General features: G+C 59.5%; 1 protein-coding gene across 2 annotated transcripts; it reads left to right on the forward strand.

Moving 5' to 3' along the window:
- Positions 1-386: 386 nt before the first annotated feature.
- On the forward strand, positions 387-8,615 carry LIMK1 (LIM domain kinase 1). Of its 2 annotated transcripts, none has more exons than XM_051636036.1 (16): positions 387-553; positions 2,123-2,219; positions 3,732-3,870; positions 4,268-4,377; positions 4,469-4,660; positions 5,311-5,416; positions 5,490-5,659; positions 5,736-5,919; positions 6,042-6,128; positions 6,357-6,488; positions 6,572-6,631; positions 6,730-6,795; positions 6,894-7,050; positions 7,166-7,221; positions 7,322-7,479; positions 7,572-8,615. In XM_051636036.1, exons 1-16 carry the CDS (start codon positions 496-498, stop codon positions 7,723-7,725), a joined length of 1,926 nt encoding a protein of 641 aa, XP_051491996.1. In that variant the 5' UTR covers positions 387-495; the 3' UTR covers positions 7,726-8,615. The 2 variants fall into 2 exon arrangements, with proteins under 2 accessions (XP_051491996.1, XP_051491997.1); XM_051636037.1 differs by lacking the exon at positions 387-553 and adding an exon at positions 2,504-2,676 and having other exon boundaries at positions 2,204-2,219.
- The last annotated feature ends 9,896 nt before the right edge of the window (positions 8,616-18,511 follow it).

The following is an 18,511-nucleotide window of genomic DNA, read 5'->3' on the forward strand; positions in this document are numbered from 1 at the left end:
GTAACTGCACAGGAGCCCAGGGAGAGCTCTGTGCCCTGTCCCATGGTGACAGTCTGGGGAAAGAGGGGGCCATCCATATCCTGTCCCACGGTGATGGCCTGCGGATGCAGGGAGATGCCCACATTCCGCCCATGGTAGGGGCCTTGGTGACAGCCCAGGCACGAGAGCTACATCCACGTGCTACCTCCGCGTCCCATGGTGACAACTTGTGGTGGTTGCTGGGGGCACCCATTCCCCTGCCCGCGGTGACAGCCCTCGTCCCCCCTGACTCCTCATCACCCCGGCCCAGCCCTCATTCCCCGCCTCCTGGCCACGCCCCCCCGCCCCCGGTCCCCGCGGCCGCGCCGGCGCCGTGCGGGGCCCGAGCGTCCCCGCCCGCCGGAGCCGCAGCGGCACAGCCGGGCAGGGCCGGGCCGGTACCGGGTCGAGAGCCAGGGCCAGGGCCGGGGCCGGGGCGAGGAAGGGGCCTGGCGCGGCGCCGGGCAGCGCGGCTGCATGAGGTTAATGCTGCTGTGCTGCACCTGGAGGGACGAGCCTATGGGAGAGGAGGAAGGTGCGTGACCCCCCGGGTCCCCCCCCTTGACTCAGCGCTTCCGCCGCCACTGGGGCCCCGCGGCTCACCCGCACTCCCCCAGCCAGAAAGCATCCCTTTCGCACCCCCCTGCACCCCCACAGTACCCCCACATTTTCCCCTGAACATTCCCCTTGCATCCCTACATCCTCCTCTGCACTCCTCATCCCCCTTGCATCCGCCTCATATTCCTCACTGCACCCTTCTTTTAGCCTTCACCCCCCTTGCACCCTCACATCTCCCCTTGCATTTCCTGTTAAGCCCCCATCGCCCTCTTCAGCCCCCATTGCACCCCCCTTCTAGCCTGCAGCCCCCCCGTGTCCCCAGTGTGCATCCCCGAATCCCTGCGTGCACTCCTATCCAGCCTGCATCCCCTTTGCACCCCCAAATCTCCCTCTGCACTCCCTGTTCAGCCTGCAAGCCCCCATACATCCCCCCTGCACTGCCATCCAACCTGCATCCTCCTGCACCCCCTCCCTAGACCCACTGTCCAGCCTGCATCCCCTCCTGCATTCTTGCCTGCATTCCACTTCTAGCCTGCATCACCCCTGCACCCCCACATCCCTATCCAGGCTGCAGCCCTGCTTGCAGCCCAAACACCCTGCCTGCACCCCAATATCCCCACACCCCCCATCCCTTCTGCCTCCTTCCATGCATACCCACATCCCTGTTCTGCACCCCTGGACCCCTCATCCCTTCCCGCCCCCTGCTGCACCTCACACGCCCCTGCTCCCTTTCCATTCTGCTGTGCCCCCATCCTGCACTCCACTGTTTCCCTCTGTGCACCCTGCATCCCCCAGCACCCACCTTGCATGCCTTTGTGCCACCCGCACCCATCCAGCACCCCTCTGTGTCCACCAGCATCCATCTTTGTTCCCCAGCACCCATCCTGTACCTGTGTCCTTCCATGCACTTTCTGTCCCACTGTGTATCTCTTTTACTCACCTTCCATCCTGCACCACTTCATCTCCCCCCACGCCACCTGCATCCCCCTGCATCCCCTCCTTGAACCCTCTGCCCCATCCAGCATCCTTGTATCACCATCCTGCACCCCATCATTCCCCCCAGCACCAGTGGGTGGCCCCCATCCCACCCCTCCTGTGTACCCAGGCATGTAATCCATCTCAGCATCTCTGTGCCCCCCAAGCATCTGTCCTGCTGCTCAGCACCCTGCTGTGCCCCCAGACTCTCCATCACCCCTGCACCTCCTCCAGCACCTCCATGGGACCCTCTGGGCCCCCTGCACTACCCCCTGCCCCCCCACCTGTGGACCCCCTACCCACCCAGCGCCCCCCACTGACATGGGCACTCCAGGGTCACACAGTGCCCCTGGGGTACCCTGGGGGTAGCCTGGCACAAGGCTGGTACCACCACACTGAGCCCCTGCCCTGTCCCCAGCCCTAGGGATATCAGTGCCAAGACCTTGCCTCCTTTAAGTGTTCCATAGGTGGGCTCCAGAGGGACTTAATCCTGGGGTGCTGTTGCGGAGAGAATTGGGACAGGTGGCAGGGTGACAGCCCTGTCCCTCTTGTGTCACCCCCCTCCATCCAGGGACCGACCTGCCAGTGTGTGCGAGCTGCGGGCAGGGCATCTTCGACGGGCAGTACCTGCAGGCGCTGAGCGCAGACTGGCACGCCGACTGTTTCAGGTAGGAGCCCGGGACAGCCTCGGGGACACCGGGATGCACCGCGGGGACAGCGCAGCCCTTGCTACGGCCAGGCCATCGCTCCAGCCGTGTGGCTGCGTGTCCTGGCACCGCTGGGCAGTGCAGGCAGGGCACACTGGAGGGTCCCGGGCCTGGCAGAGGGCCCTGCTGCCTGCACCCCACGGCCATCCCCCGCTGTCTTTTCCTGCCCGGTGACAGAGTGCGCGCTTCTGATGTCACCCGGCCCCCTCCCTGCGTTTCCTCTTTCACTCTCGCCCTCCTGGCAGCTCGAGCTGCGAACCCCGAGAGGAGGAAGGTGTTGGGTTGAGGGACATAAGGGGTGGCCAGAATCTGGCGTGGGTCTCCGCGGGGCTGGGGGCACCAGGGCAGTGCCCCCCATCCCCTGGAGGATGCTGGCAGCGGTGCTGGGGAAGAGCCGCGTCCTGAGCGCTGGAGCCAAGTGAGTGGGAGGTGGTCGGGCCAGACTTCACCCCCCGGCCCGGATCCCTGCGATGCTCTGCCTAGACCGCCCCACCCGGTTCGCTTAGCCTGTCTCCCACCTGCCCCACGATCGGCCCCCGGTCCCTGGGCCGTCATCCCCAGCGAATCCACTGTGGGGGCTGCAGCTGGATCCGTTTCTCCTTCCCTTCCAGCCCCACCACGAGAGACCGCCTTCCGCCATCCCTCGCCGCGCTGCTGCGAAAGCCTTTCACCCCCACCCCCCTTCCCCTCCCTTGCGGCCGTGGAAGGGCCCGTGGGGCCCGGGGCGGGGAGGGAGAGGGACGAGACGGGACGTGGCCGCCCGGTAGGGCCCGTGGGGTAGCGGGGGCTAAGGGGACGGGTCCGCGCGGCCGCCCCCCAGCATTGTCCACCGCCCCTCCCCCGCAGTGCCAGGGCCCAGGGGAGGTTTCGAGATGCGCAATGGGGCGGTGGAGCCCTCGCGCCGTGACGTCATGGGGTGGGGAAACTCCTCGCCGTTCGGTCGCGGCTGAGGGGCAGCCCCCCTGCGCGGGCTGCAGGGGAGGGGGGTGCGGCGGTGCTGCTGAGCCGCACGGCACCTCCACAGCACCCCCACACCCCTGCAGCGCCCCCCGCAGCGCCCGCCCGCATAGCCCCGCACCCCCTGCACCGCGTCTGCAGCACCCAGAGCATCGCGCTCCCAAGGGTGGCACATCCCTCTGTGACCAGGGTGGCACATCCCTATATGTGTCTGCCAGGCTGGGACGGCCATGCAGGGGTAGCACCTCTCTCCCCATGCCTGGCCCTGCCCCATGTCCCTGTTCTGTCCACCCCAGTGTCCCCACACCACCATCCTGCACTGGTACCCCTGGAGCCACCTGCTGCCACCCTTAGGACAGTGACACAAGGGTGCGGTGGCCCTTGCAGCAGGGCAGGAAACGGGAAGCAGCTTGACCAGATAGCCCTGGAGTAGACAGGCACTGGCTGCCTCCTGAGGTGACGCTGAGGACATGATGACACTGGGGACATGGTGATGAGGGAGGTCCCATCCCCCAGGTGCTGTGAGTGTGGGGCCTCCCTGTCCCATCAGTATTACGAGAAGGATGGGCGCCTGTACTGCAAGAAGGATTACTGGGTGCGCTTTGGGGAGCTCTGCCATGGCTGCTCTGAGCACATCACCAAGGGCCTAGTCATGGTGAGTACTGGAGTGGCCTGGGGGGGACACAGGGCCCTGGCCCACCACTGAGTTCCCTGGAAAGGGGACGAGGTGGGGCGGGGCCGCATACCCACAGCACTAGTTGGGCTCTGGGGGTGGCAGAGATGTCCTCTGCAGTTCAGGGGGACCCTGGGCCACACCGTGCCCCCATGTTTGGGCTGGGGGGTGCAGGAGAGAGGCTCAGGGTGGTGAGGAGATATCCGTGGAGCTGTGCCCATCTGGTGGCATTACCATCACCCCCACACCATGGTTCAGCCTCCCCTTCCTCTGGCCCTGGTGCACCCATGGGTGTTCCCTTCACCATCCAAGCCTACTACGTCCCATACTGGGTCCCCTGGATACCTGGGTCCTTGGGGCTGATGACATCTGCCTGTAGGTGGCCGGGGAGCAGAAGTACCACCCGGAGTGCTTCAGCTGCCTCAACTGCCGCACATTTATTGGGGATGGGGACACCTATGCGCTGGTGGAGCGCTCCAAGCTCTACTGGTACGTCCAAGCTTAGGTGGGTAGGTGCTGGCAAGGGGACACATGTCCCCTGTGCCCCCCAGCACCCATCCACTTCCTCCCGGCCCCACAGTGGGCACTGCTATTACCAGATGGTGGTGACACCGGTCATTGAGCAGATCCTGCCAGATTCACCAGCTGCCCACATCCCGCACACCGTCACACTCGTCTCCATCCCTGCCTGCTCCGACGGCAAACGTGGCTTCTCTGTCTCCATCGACCAGGGCTGTGGCACTGAGCACCCCTGCACCGTCCGCGTCCGAGAGTGCGTCTTTGTCCCTTCCCTGGGGCTGCGGGCAGCCCAGCCCCCTCTACTGCTGGGATCCACCCCAAAAGGGCTTTTTGGTGTTGGATGGGGAGGGATGGGGCTGATGTGTACCCATCAGCTGGGGATGGCCAGAGTGGACTGTGGTGGCATGTGCCCAGTGGCTACAGTGGTTTGTGGGGACCGTCCTGGCATGTCCCTGGCCATCAGGGTGGCTTGGGGGTGACATGCTGGCAGTGCCCTGTCTGCCAGTGTGGGCTGTGGCACCGGGCTGGCATGTCTCCATACGCTTGGGATGGCTCATGGGGACTGTGCCAAAATGTCACCACCCAGGAAGGGTGACTCGTGGGTACTATGACTGTGTGTCTGCATCCCAGAGGGGTGACTCATGGGTGCTGTGACATGTCCCCATCAAGCAAAGGTGGCTTGTGGGCAGCAGGCCTGTGGGTCTCTTTCTAGCAGGGGTGGCTCATGGGCAACCCACCTGTGCATCCCCATCTCACAGGGGTGACTTAAGGGTACCATGACAGCATGTCCCCATCTTGCAGAGGTGACTTGCTGGTCCCCACTGGTTGGGTGTGGTTTGTGGGCAATGTCCCCACCCATGATGGTGTTGGGGGGCTGACCCCCACTGCCTTCTGGTCCCACAGAGTGGATCCAGACTGCATCAGCCCTGACATGAAGAACTCCATCCACGTGGGTGACCGCATCCTGGAGATCAACGGCACCCCCATTGGCCACGTCCCCCTGGATGAGGTACGCTCCCCCCAGGGTGTCCCCCAACCCGCACCACACCCCCCTGACCCCCTCTGCCCTCCTCTGCTTCCAGATTGACCTGCTGATCCAGGAGACCAGCCGCCTGCTCCAGCTGACCATTGAGCACGACCCCCACGAGCCGGCCCCTGCCTGCAGCCCCCTGCCTGCCCCATGCAGCCCCCTGCACTCCCCTCCTGCCCCGCCCTGCGGGAACCCCGGTGCCATGCGCCAGCGGACCTTCATGTAAGGCCACCAGCTCACCCACCTCTCCCTTTGGGGTCCCTCCAGAGGACTGACTCTCTGTCCATCTGTCCTGCAGGAGGAGCTGCAGCACGGACAAGTCTCCAGGCTCTGGCTCAGTGGGCTCACCTGCATCCCAGCGTAAGGACATCGGGCGCTCTGAGTCACTGCGCGTCGTTTCCCGCACCCACCGCATCTTCCGCCCCTCCGATCTGATCCATGGCGAGGTGCTGGGCAAGGGCTGCTTTGGCCAGGCCATCAAGGTGGGGCTGGTTGGCCACAAGTGTCATGAGCGAAAGGGGCTCAGCTTTCTGGGATGGAGCCAAGGGTATTGTCTCACCTGAGGTGTCCCCAGAGGTGGCTCAGCCCCTGTGCTCCCTGCCAGGTGACTCATCGGGAGACAGGCGAGGTGATGGTCATGAAGGAACTGATTCGTTTTGATGAAGAGACGCAGAGGACCTTCCTTAAAGAGGTGAGCATTCCCTTTAAATCCCCTGGTTTGCAGGGGGACCCACAAGGGATAGGACTATCCTAATCCTGTCCCTTACCCTGACATGGGACACTGGGCACAGCACCTGGAGTGGGGGTGGCCAGAGGGTTCATGCAGCCCTGCCTGTCTAATTGAGAACATCTGAGCAGGGGGTCTGGGCAGTGGGTGCCAAGTTCCTTGGGGTGTCACAGGCATGGGGGGGTCTTGCAGGTGAAAGTGATGCGCTGCCTGGAGCACCCCAACGTGCTGAAGTTCATTGGGGTGCTGTACAAGGAGAAGAGGCTCAACTTCATCACAGAGTACATCAAGGGGGGCACCTTGAGGGGCCTCATCAAGACCATGGTGAGCACTGGAAGGACAGGTCAGACCTACACCATCCCTCTCCTCTCTCCTCTTCTCTGGCAAATTCTCCCTCCTGCCCCCAGGACAGCCACTACCCCTGGAACCAGCGGGTCAGCTTCGCCAAGGACATCGCTGCTGGCATGGTGGGCATCACCAGGGAACAGATGGGCAGGATGGGTGCTGGTGGGTGGGGAACCATGATGGGGGGGTGCCCCCCACTCTCAGCGAATCCTTCTTCCAGGCCTACCTCCATTCCATGAACATCATCCACCGTGACCTCAACTCTCACAACTGCCTCGTGCGGGAGGTGAGTCCTACCTCAGTGGTGTCCTTCCCTGGCCTGGGTGGGGAGTCTCAGCCCCCTCCATGGCTCCCCCTGTGCCTTACTCCTCTCCATCCACCCAGAACAAGAGTGTGGTGGTGGCTGATTTTGGGCTGGCACGGCTGATGGTGGATGAGAAGAGCCAGCCTGAACATCTCAAGAACCTGAAGAAACCAGACCGCAAGAAACGATACACGGTTGTGGGGAACCCATACTGGATGGCCCCTGAGATGATCAATGGTACGCCTGACTGTGGCCCAGGAAGTGTGGGGGACATGGCCAGCCAGAGCTGTGTCCCCGAGCAGGGGACACTTGGTGTGGAATGCTACATGTCCTAACCCATTTCTCCTCACAGGGAGGAGCTATGATGAGAAGGTAGACATCTTCTCCTTTGGCATTGTCCTGTGTGAGGCAAGTACCGCTGGGGTCTTCCCTTGGGGTTGGGGTCTCTCCTTGAGGCTGGGGAGTCCCTGTGGTGCTGAGCCCACTCCTCCCTCCCCATGTCCCCCAGATCATTGGCCGGGTGAGCGCTGACCCTGACTACCTGCCCCGCACCACCGACTTTGGCCTCAATGTCAAGGGCTTCCTGGACCGCTACTGCCCCCCCTCCTGCCCCCCCAGCTTCTTCCCCATCGCCGTCTGCTGCTGTGACCTGGACCCTGAGAAGCGGTGAGTGGGACCCTGCCCCAGAGAACCACTGGGGCTGGTGGCGGGGGGACACAGGGCCAGCAAAGCTGCCATGTGTCCCCTTTCTCGCTCAGGCCATCCTTCAGCAAGCTGGAGCAGTGGCTGGAGGCCCTTCACATGCACCTGGAGATCCACCTGCCCCTGAGCTCCCAGCTGGAGCAGCTGGACCGGGCCTTCAAGGAGGTGCACAGGCAGGGCGAGGGAGTGCTGCCTGCACCCCCCCGATAGAGTCTCCCCACCCACACCACCTCTGAAGCTGCAGGAGAAGGACCTGCGCCTGCTGCCAGGATCTTCTCTGGCTGCCACCACCCCCGGGGCTGGATCCCTGGGGCTCCGCGGATGAGTCCCCGTGCCCCGTCCCCCTCTGCACGGGCTGCCCATGCCCCCCACTCCCAATCGTGCCCACATCCTCATGGGAGCTGGTTCTCCCCAGGGCTGCACAGCCGCTGTGCATCCCCAAGACACCGTGGCTGTTAACCCCAGGACAAGCCTGCCTGGCCACACCGTGGGGACCATCCCCATGTCCTCATCCCCTCCTGCTGGTTTGCTTTGCCTTTGCACGCTCGGGTTGCCTGGCTGCTGCAACCCCCCCAGCCCCGGGGACTTCCCCGGACAGAGCCGCAGCCTCGTGGTGGTGCCTTGGCTCCATGAACTTGCACTGCAACACAGGAGGGATCCCCATGTTCCTCTGGTGGGGGAGGACAAGGCTCCTGGCCCCTGGGGGAGCGTGGGTTCCCAGACAGCCCCTGTAGCAATGTCCTCACCCTCAGCCAGTCCCTCATGCTGCTCTTGCTGGCACCCTGGGCTTGGGAGGCTGCCAGCATGCCCACTAAGTGAAGGGTTCCTCTCCAGGGGGCAGACATCCCTGTGGTGTGGGGACAGACACACAGAGGTCCTTGTTGCCCTCCATGTCCCTGCTGACTGTGCTAATCCGTGACTGCGCATCCCTGGGGATGGTGCCAAGTGACCTGGAGGGATGCAGGGATGCAGCTCATCTCCGTCCCATCACCCTGGGGGTGGTTGCAGGGGTGTTGTGCCACACGGTGCTTTTCATGCTCTTTATTCAGGTTCATTTTTCTGTAAGATATTTAAAGAGAAGAGTTTGTATTATTTTTTCATATGATGTAGCGTTTGCCATTTTTCACTGCCTTGGTTCTGCTTTCCCAAAGGGATGAAACTGTGAAGCCTTTCCACGCACTTTTTGCCCGGGAAGTCCAAGGTGACGTCCTGTCCGGAGGCAGGAAGGGAACTCAAACTGTGATGTACCCCGAGCCGTGAGTCAATAAATCCTTCCCTGCTCGCTGCCCAGCCTGCTTGGGAATCGCTCGCCTCCCCTGGGGTGGCTGGGAGCTCTTGGGGAGACTGAGGCAGGAGAGGGTTGGACACTCCACTCAGGGTGGTGCAGCTGCACCGCACTTGGTGGTGTCTCCCTGGCTGGTGGGATCTCTGTGGTGGCAGCACTGTTGTCCCCCTTCATGCTGTTACCACCTAACCGTGAGTGCCCCCCAGCCCTGGGACTGATGCTTTCCCTGCCTGTGCTGCTGGGCTGGGCCCCCAGGACCCTTATCATGTCATCCCATGCAATGGCAGAGCCCAGGGTGGTGACAGGCAGGTCAGAGCTGCATGACCATGGGCATCATGCAGCAGCTTTGCCTTCAATGTAATACAAGCCCCAGGGGACAGTGAGGTGGCCCATGGCCATTCCTTGCAGTCCTTCAATCCTTATCACCTTCCTAAACCAAATTAAGGTCCCCAGGGTGGGAGATCTCTTTCATCAGAGGGGTTCAAGCTTTGGCTAGAGAAAACCTGGACCCCAAGGAGCTTATGGGGTGACAGGGAAGGGACTGGGGGATGTCCCTGAGGATCTGCCCAGCGGGGGCTGCAGCTTGGTGAGGAGGCAAGGGAACAGCCCAGCCTGATGGGGTCCTGGGATCCAGGCTGGGACTCTGCCACATCAGAAAAACCTCATGGTTTAGTGCTCTGAGGATGCTTGGCCTCAGCGCACAGGGCCTGGAGGTGTTGGGGAGGTGATAGTGGCTCAGTCCCCCTTCAGGCAGGCTCCTTCATCTGACTGCCTGTCCCATGTCACCCTGGTGAACAGATATGAGCAAACACCCTGCCAGCATCATGGTACCATCATGGTGCCCTTGGTGACATCGCCCTGCGATGGTTCTTTGCTCCAGGAGCAGGACACCAGTACTCCCCAGGAACACCAGGGCGGCAGGGAATTGTTGTGGCCATCACGACTGGGACACAGAGTGGTCCCCAGCTCCCTGCCGCCATGAGAGAGCAGGACTCTGGGAGACTGTCAGTCCAGCAGCGGGAACCTCTATCCCTGTAGGACCCCTGACACCCCTGCATCCCCTTGCACAGCTGGATGCAGCTGTGGAGCGGGATGTGCCTGGTGCACCCAGTGCCATTGAGCCACTTGCTGGAGACCCTGCAAAGGTCCCTCAGCATTGGGCAGGGTCAGCACCAGCCAAGAGCTGGTCATGGGCCAACCACAGTGCTGAAGCAATGGCAGCTCAGTCACCCCTGTGACCAGCAACTCATCCCAAAACAAGCCACCGGCCAGGAGCTCTACCCCTCACCAGGCAGGGAGGTGGCCCTGGCACGGCCCTGGCAGCCCCACGCTGTCACCCACTCAAAGTCCCCCCCCAGGGGTGTGCAGCACCCTGTACTGAAATCCCACCACTGTGTGACTGTGCAGCAGCCCAGCCATGCCTGCTCCTGGTCTGCACAGCCCCCAGGCCATGTCTGTCCCCTGGCCTCTGCAGCCTCCCCAGCCCAGGCAGACACCGGCATGAGGGCCTCTGCTGTGCCCCCCAGCCATCACCTGAGAGACAAGGGCACACAGACCAAGCTGCAGGCCACTGAGAGCTGCCCCATGTCCCCTTTTCCCTCAGGGACCCTCTTTGTCCCCATCTGAGATGGTCCACAGGCGTCTGGAGCACAAGTCGTGTTTGCCTCCATACCTCCTGTAAGAATGGGTGGAGAGATAAACAGGAAGAGTTTACTGATCAATGAATGGCTACGAGACTGGTGCCAAAGGCAGGGCTTTGGTTTTTTTGATCATGGGCTGCTCTACGAGACACCTGGCCTGATGGTGGCAGGTGGGATGCACCTGTCCCAGAGGGGGAAAAGGCTTTTGGGGCAGGACTTAGCAGGGCTCATTGAGAGAGCTTTAAACTAGATGTGAAGGGGGAAGGGGAGAAAACTGGGTCTGTTAGGGACAAGCCCAAGAGAAACACACCAGGGCCTGAAGGGGGGTGGTCTAAGGAGGATTTGGTCCCACCAGTGTGCTCTACTTGCTTCCTGAAATGCCTGTACACCAATGCATGCAGCATGGGGAATAAACAGGAAGAGTTAGAGGTCTGTGTGCGGTCTAAGGGTTATGATCTGGTAGCAATAACAGAGACATGGAGGGACAGCTCACATGACTGGAATGTGGCCATGGATGGCTCTGTGCTTTTTAGGAAAGATCAGTCGGTGAAGTGAGGTGGTGGAGTTGCTCTTTATGTGAGAGAGCAGCTAGAATGTGTCGAGTTTTGTGCAGGGGCTGATGAGGGGCAAGTTGAAAGTCTGTGGGTAAGAATTAAAGGGCAGGGTGGTATGGGTGATACAGTTGTGGGGGTCTACTACAGACCTCCTGACCAAGATGAGGAAGTTGATGAGGCTTTCTACAGGCAGCTGAAAGCAGCCTCACAACTACAGTCCCTAGTCCTTATGGGAGATTTTAACTACCCCGATATCTGCTGGAAGACTTACACAGCCAGCCTTTCACAGTCTAGGAGGTTCCTCCAGTGCATTGATGACAACTTCTTAATGCAAATGGTGGACAAGCCGACTAGAAGAGGAGCGCTGCTGGATCTTGTGCTCACCAACAAGGAGGGCCTTGTTGAAGCAGTGGTGGTCAATGGCAGCCTTGGCTGCAGTGACCACGAGATGGCGGAGTTTAGGATCCTGTGTGGGAGGAACAGAATACCCACCAGGACCAGAACCCTGGACTTCCACAGAGCAAATTTCGGCCTCCTCAATCAATTGTTAAGGGAAGTCCCATGGGACAGAGTGCTAGAAGGTAAAGGGGCTCAAGATAGCTGGACAACATTCAAGGACCACTTCTTGCAAGCACAGGATCAGTGTGTCCCAATGGGTAGAAAGTCTAGTAAGGGAGCTAGGATTTCAGCGTGGTTAAAAAAGGAACTGCTGGGCAAACTCAAATGGAAAAGGAAAATCTATAGATCATGGAAGGAGGGGCTGGTTACTTGGGAGGAATATAGGACTGTTGTCAGAGAATGTAGGGAGGCAACTAGGAAAGCTAAGGCCTCCTTGGAACTTAACCTTGCAAGTCGGGTTAAGGACAATAGAAAGGGCTTTTTCAAATACATAGCCACCAAAACTAACACCAGAGGCAATATAGGCCCACTGCTGAATGAGGTGGGTGCCCTGGTGACAGAGGATATAAAGAAGGCAGAGGTGCTGAATGCCTTCTTTGCCTCTGTCTTTACTCCTGCAGGCTTTCCCCATGAGCCCCAGTTTCATATAGCCCCAGTAGAAGTCAAGATAAAGGAGGAGTTTGCCCAGGTAGATGAGGATTGGGTTAGGGATCAGTTGCGTAATCTGGACATCCATAAATCGATGGGTCCGGATGAAATGCATCCAAGGGTGCTGAGGGAGCTGGCGGAGGTCATTGCTAGTCCACTCTCCATCATCTTCGGTAAGTCATGGGTAACTGGAGAGGTGCCTGAGGACTGGAGGATAGCAAATGTCACTCCAGTCTACAAGAAGGGCAAGAAGGAGGACCCGGGTAACTATAGACCGGTCAGCCTCACCTCCATCCCTGGAAAGGTGATGGAACAACTTGTCCTTGGCACTACCTCTAGACATATCAAGGAGATGGGGGTCATCAAGAGCAGTTAACATGGTTTTATCAAGGGTAAGTCATGTTTGACTAACCTCATAGCCTTCTATGAGGAAATTACTAGGTGGATAGATGATGGTAGAGCGGTGGATGTGCTCTATCTTGATTTCAGTAAAGCATTTGACACCGTCTCCCACAGCATCCTTGTAGATAAGTTGATCAAGTATGGGTTTGATGATCAGGCAGTGAGGTGGATCAAGAACTGGTTGAAAGGAAGAAGTCAGAGAGTTGTAGTCAATGGGGCAAAATCTAGTTGGAGGCCTGTGACTAGTGGAGTCCCTCAGGGGTCGGTACTGGGACCGGTGTTGTTCAACATCTTCATCAACGACCTGGATGAGGGTACAGAATGTACCCTCAGCAAGTTTGCTGATGACACCAAGCTGGGAGGAGTGGCTGACACACCAGAAGGCTGTGCTGCCATTCAGAGAGACTTAGACAGGCTGGAGACTTGGGCGGGGAAAAACCTGATGAAGTTTAACAAGGGCAAGTGTAGAGTTTTGCATTTGGGGAAGAAAAATGTCATGCACCAGTACAGGTTGGGGGCTGACCTGCTGGAGAGCAGTGTGGGTGAAAGGCATCTGGGGGTCCTGGTAGACAGGAGGATGACCATGAGCCAGCAATGTGCCCTTGTGGCTAAGAAGGCCAATGGCATCCTGGGGTGTATTAGAAAGGGTGTGGTTAGTAGGTCAAGAGAGGTTCTCCTCCCCCTCTATTCTGCATTGGTGAGGCCGCATCTGGAGTGTTGTGTCCAGCTCTGGGCCCCTCAGTTCAAGAAGGACAGGGAAGTGCTTGAAAGAGTCCAGCGCAGAGCCACAAAGATGATTAAGGGAGTGGAACATCTCCCTGATGAGGAAAGGCTGAGGGAGCTGGGTCTCTTTAGTTTGGAGAAAAGGAGACTGAGGGGTGACCTCATCAATGTTTACAAATACGTAAAGGGTGAGTGTCAAGAAGATGGAGTTAAGCTTTTTTCGGTGATGACCAGTGATAGGACAAGGAGTAATGGATACAAATTGGAGCATAGAAGGTTTAAGGTGAATATCAGAAAAATTTTTTTTACTGTGAGAGTGACAGAGCCCTGGGACAGGCTGCCCAGAGAGGTTGTGGAGTCTCCTTCTCTGAAGACATTCAAACCCGCCTGGACACGTTCCTGTGTGATGTGCTCTAGGTGACCCTGCTCTGGCAGGGGGGTTGGACTAGATGATCTTTTGAGGTCCCTTCCAACCCCTATGATTCTATGATTCTATGACATTCCTGGCAAGGCTCTCCCTGAGCTTGACCCTGGCTTGACATGATGGCCCTTGCTTTGAGTGAAGAGCCAGGTGTCCCCACCCAGCTAGAGGGCCAGCATCTGAGTGCCACTGAGGTGGTGGCAAAATACACTGGTGGCTCTGGCAAGGATGTGGCCGAGCTGGTGCTGCTCAGCAGAGCCTCCCCCACCATCCTCCTGCACAAGGCCTGACCAAGAGCTCCAGCCACAATGATGGGGAGAAGCCATCAGCCCCCAGCTGGTTTGTCACCTTCTTCATGGGTAAGTTTGGAGTGGGAGGGAGAATGCAGGTTCCCCCTGGCATCATAGAAGGGTGGTCACCAGTGCTGGGGGGACCCTCCCAGGGGACAACAGCTGCCTGTGGGCAGGGGGGGTGACAGGCAGTAGGGTCCTCATGAGGCTTGAGGAGATGTGCAAAGAGAGGAAGTGCTAGGGTCTAGTTGGGGCACCCAGGTCTGTAGGGGTGTCTGAGCTGGAGAGAAGGGTTGCTGAGGTCCCAACAGGGTGCCCAGCTCCATAGGGATGGGGGGAGCTGGAGGAGGTTTTCTGGGGTCCAGTGGGGCACCCAGCACCACAGGGACACAGGAAGCTGGAGGGGGGGGTCACTGGTGTCAAGACAGGGCATCCAGTTCCATAGGGATATGGAGACAGGTCCCCTATCCTTGGCTGCAGGAAGCTGCTTCTGCACTGGAGGATTTTCTGGCAATGGGTGGGAGGTGGCAATGGGGACCTCTGGAGCCCTTGCCTCCAGAGCCAAAGGTGGCTCTACCCACCCCTTTGAGCTGGAGGCTGGACTAGAGATGTTCCAAGATCTCTCCTGTCCTACACACCTCTGATCCACCATCCTATGCCTGGTGCCTGACTCCGCAGGGTCTCTGTCATGGCTGGCACTGTCCCCAGAGAAACCCTTTGTCCTCTGGGCAGAGCATCCATCCTTCCAGCTCAGGACTAGGGACTTTGCACAGTCCAGGAGCAGCCTGAGCCTTCCTCCTGTGCATGGGTTAGAGAGGTGTCACTGTCACAGCTCTATGTGTCCCTGGCAGCCCGGGCTGGGATGAGACACCTCCTTGTGTCGCACATGTCACTGGGACCTGGTGGCTCCATGGGATGAATCGTGACCCCAGAAACCCCCAGGGGCACTGGGGGTCAGTACCCACCTGCTTTAGTTTCCCCTGGATGTGGGGATGGGAATAAAGGGCCATTGCTCCACCTCCTTTTGCCCTCACAGACAGGGCTGATTGGCATGCCAATACCCTCTGGCCCCTGAAAGGTGATAAAGCTGGGCAGGGAAATCCTATGGCCCTCACTTGCCAGTGGTTTTTGTAGGGTCTACATGGTATTTAAATACGGTATTTTTAAACACAGTATCAGGGATACGGCTCTCCTGATCTTCCCTGGAGCACTGCTGTCTTCCCTGATTGTCCACCCATCACTGCCAACAGGGACATGTGGGTCACATCCCTGACCAGGATGGTGGTCCTGGAGGGGACACAACAGCCTGCAGGGGGACAGACAGGGTTCATTGAGGGGCCCTGGAAAACATCAGCCACTTCTGATGGGGAAACTTGTTTCTCCTTGGTTCTGCTGCCACCCTCCACTAGCCCTGGTGTGAACCTCTTCCTGGCAGCAGCTCTAGAGGAGGAGGTAAGTCATGCACTGTGGCTGTAGGATAGGAACTTGGGTGCTTCTAATTCCCCAGTGTCATCAGGTCCCATGGCCTAGTACCAGAGATGGGCAGCACTGGCTGGTGAAGCCTTGGCAAAGGGTTTGCTGAGACTAGTGACATGTGATAAGTTGTGGGAGAGCTCAGCTGGAGGGACGGCAGGCAGAAGACCTGTGTGGCCAGGACTTGGGGTGGGACATCCTGGGTTTGTGGGTTATGTCTGTGACTCTCTGTCCCCACTGCTATGCCACTGTCCCACTGAGCTCACCCTGTGCCCCTCAGGGGGCTAGCATGGGTTGGACATGGGGGAGGGTGGCCCCCAAGAGCTCCCAGGCCCCCCTGCCCTGACTGGGGGCTGCAGCTGCCTGGAGTGAGACAGCCTGGTGGGCAAGGACAGGTGACTCTGCTGCATGGGCTGGGGGGCTGGGAGACCCTGGCATGTGAGTTTGGAACTGGGGGAAGGGAGCAGCACATGCACTTGGAGGCTCTTTGCTGTCCTGCAGGGACTTGGCAGGAGGAGAGACCCTGGGCAGTGACCCAGGGGCAGGCAGCCCTTGGTGGCTCAGATCAAGGGAGAGAAGGCAAAAGTCAGGAATCACATCCCTGTCTTTTGCGGTGCCACTCTGAGCACAGACCCTCACCCACCTGCACCTTGTGCTCAGGATGGCTGGAGCAGCTCTTGGGGAGGGGCGGCACAATGGGGTACCCCATGTGGCTCATCTTCTCCATGCTGGGAAAAATTCATATCCCCAACTTGGAGGCTGCTTCAGAGACTGGAAAGCACAGCCTCCCTGCCTGGCTGCTGCCTCTGCAGATCCTTCAGGGTGGTTTTTGGAGTGGACCCTTCACAGGTTTGTCCCCCCCCGAGCCATTTCATTTGGTGTTCCTTGGCCCAGCCTCTGGGCTGGGAAAGCCCCAAAACTCGACCCATTGCAATAGAAAGAACTAAAAATAACAGTTCTCATGGTAGATGCAGAAAAGCATGCAAACATGTGGCCTCTGAACCTGCTAAGGGCTGAGGACTGGGCTGACTCCCCATCTCCCTCCCATGCCCAGCTGACACCCTGTGGTCTCTGTGACCCCAAATCATCCCCCCCTCTGAATCCCCTTGGTATAACCAAAGACACCAGGACTTGCCTTGAAACTGGGGCAGTGGTGGGTGCAGACAGGGGGAAGCAGGCAGCGCCCCATGGGTGCAGGCAGTGTGGAGACAAGGGGTTAACCTCCCCATGCTGTCCAGATGCAGCATCCTGGGCTGGGCCTTTTCCATCTTGTTTTGGTTTGGAGGAAAAAAAAGCTTTGGCAGCAGTGGAGCCGCTTCCTAAAATAACTCCAATTACCTCCCCCGGCAATTACAGAGCCCTGGTCCCCAGTAGCAGCTTGGAGTGACTTCTTGGCCCTGCTGTGCTATGCCAGGACCCAGTGATGCTGCTGCTAGCTGGGCCAAAGGGACTGGGAAACTCTCAGCAGCACCAGCATCCCTCAGCATCACCATTGCTCCCACTACATGATTCCGCTGCTGAGAAAAATGCAGCCCCTCACATGGTCCCTTCAGCTTTTGGTGCTCTCTTTAAAGCCCAGCTGCTGGCCTCAGCAGGCACTGGGCTCCCAGAGCCAGGCCTTGGCAAGCTGATGGGTGCTCCAGACTGTGCCTGCCAGCACTGCTGAGAACACCCAGCTCATGACTGTGGTGCCCCACCTGCCCTCCCACCCCTTGTGGGGTTCAGTGCTGCTACTTGAAGGGCAGCAAGAGACAGCACTGAGCTCCTGTAGCCCCTGAGCTAGTAATCCCCAGTAATCTGGGAGGAAAACAGCTGATGCAGGGATTAGAGATGCAAACAGCTGCCCTTGGCCTACCTGCCCCTGCCTGCCCCCCTGCCTGCAATGCTGCCTGCAGTTCCCTGCCTGCCAGTGAGCAAAGGGCTGCCAGGCCAGCGGGCTCACTGCCCAGCCACCCCAGATGGACTGGGTCCTGGTGGCTTCTGGGACTCCCCTGCACTGCATTGAGCCTACAACAGTTATTTATGGGAATAAAGGGAACCTGGAGCCATCTGACAGGAACCTGGCTCTGTAACACAGACAAGGTCTTGGGCATTGACAATGTTGGGGACAAGACTAAGACGGTCCCTGTGGAGTCACCCAGCCTCAGTGGGAGTCTCTGGGTGGGGCTTGGTCTGGCTTTTGCTGCTGGTAAATTACCACCAGGTTGGGAAACTTGGGCAGGGAGGAGCTACCCATGAGAGGGGTGCTGTGGGGACACGTGGCCTCTCCTCCCCCAGCATGGGGTGCTTTTGTGGGAGATGAGAACAGCCTCAGGGGGTGCTGGACTGGGAGGCTGAAATCTGGCTGAAAAGAGGCTGCCTGAGCCTCTGCCAGCCACTCACCATAGGGTCCAGCTGCCACTGGCCAAGGCTCCCCAACCCCTTTCACTGTCAGGACAAGAGCACCCCAGGTCAGCCTGGCTGTGCCAGTGCCCCTGCTGCCCTCAGGAAGGACAGGGGACACAGCCACGTGCCAGTAGCATTCACTGCCTTGGGAAGTATGGATCTGGGGCTGGTGTCGTCCAGGGAAGGGGCCATGACCTGGAGCATAGACTAGAGATGGGGACAGGGTCTCTGGTTCCCTCTGCCAGGTTTTCTGCCCACCAGCGGGTGGCAGCTGAGCCGAGGCAGGGCTGTGAGCAGGATCGCCCAGCACCAGCCCTGGGAAAGGCCTGGAGAGGGGGAGGTAGGCTGGGATTTTGCAGAGGGAGCACTGGGAAAAACTGGGACCAGTTGTTTCATGCCCAGTGCATTCCCTGGTACGTAGTGCTCGATGTGTGATGCCAGCATGTTCGCCTGGTGCTCAGTACCTGGTACATGGTTCCTGGTACCAAAGACCCACCCCAGTGCCCAGTCCTCCCAGTAATCAGAGGCTGGTGCCCAGTGCCTTCTGCCCCATACCTGGTACTTGTGCTAGTGCCCCTGGCAGGAGGTCACTCCCTGGTGCTGGGGCTGTTCCCTCTCGGCTGCACCCGTGCCCGGTGCTGGGGCCCAGTGTCAACGCCTAGTAACTAGTGCAGATGTTCTGTCCCCGGCAGCCAGTGCCCTGTACCCAGGCCCTGGAGCCCCCTGCCTGCTGCTGCTGCTGCCTTGTACCCACTGCCCCGTGTCCGGTGTGCGGT

Source organism: Apus apus, chromosome 18 (assembly GCF_020740795.1).
Source record: "Apus apus isolate bApuApu2 chromosome 18, bApuApu2.pri.cur, whole genome shotgun sequence".
NCBI lineage: Eukaryota > Metazoa > Chordata > Aves > Apodiformes > Apodidae > Apus > Apus apus.

Coding starts and splice junctions, on each gene's coding strand:
- LIMK1 (XM_051636036.1), top strand. CDS start 496: ATGAGGTTAATGCTGCTGTGCTGCACCTGGAGGGACGAGCCTATGGGA. Junction 554..2,122: donor GCCTATGGGAGAGGAGGAAG/GTGCGTGACCCC, acceptor CCCTCCATCCAG/GGACCGACCTGCCAGTGTGT. Junction 7,222..7,321: donor TTGGCATTGTCCTGTGTGAG/GCAAGTACCGCT, acceptor CATGTCCCCCAG/ATCATTGGCCGGGTGAGCGC.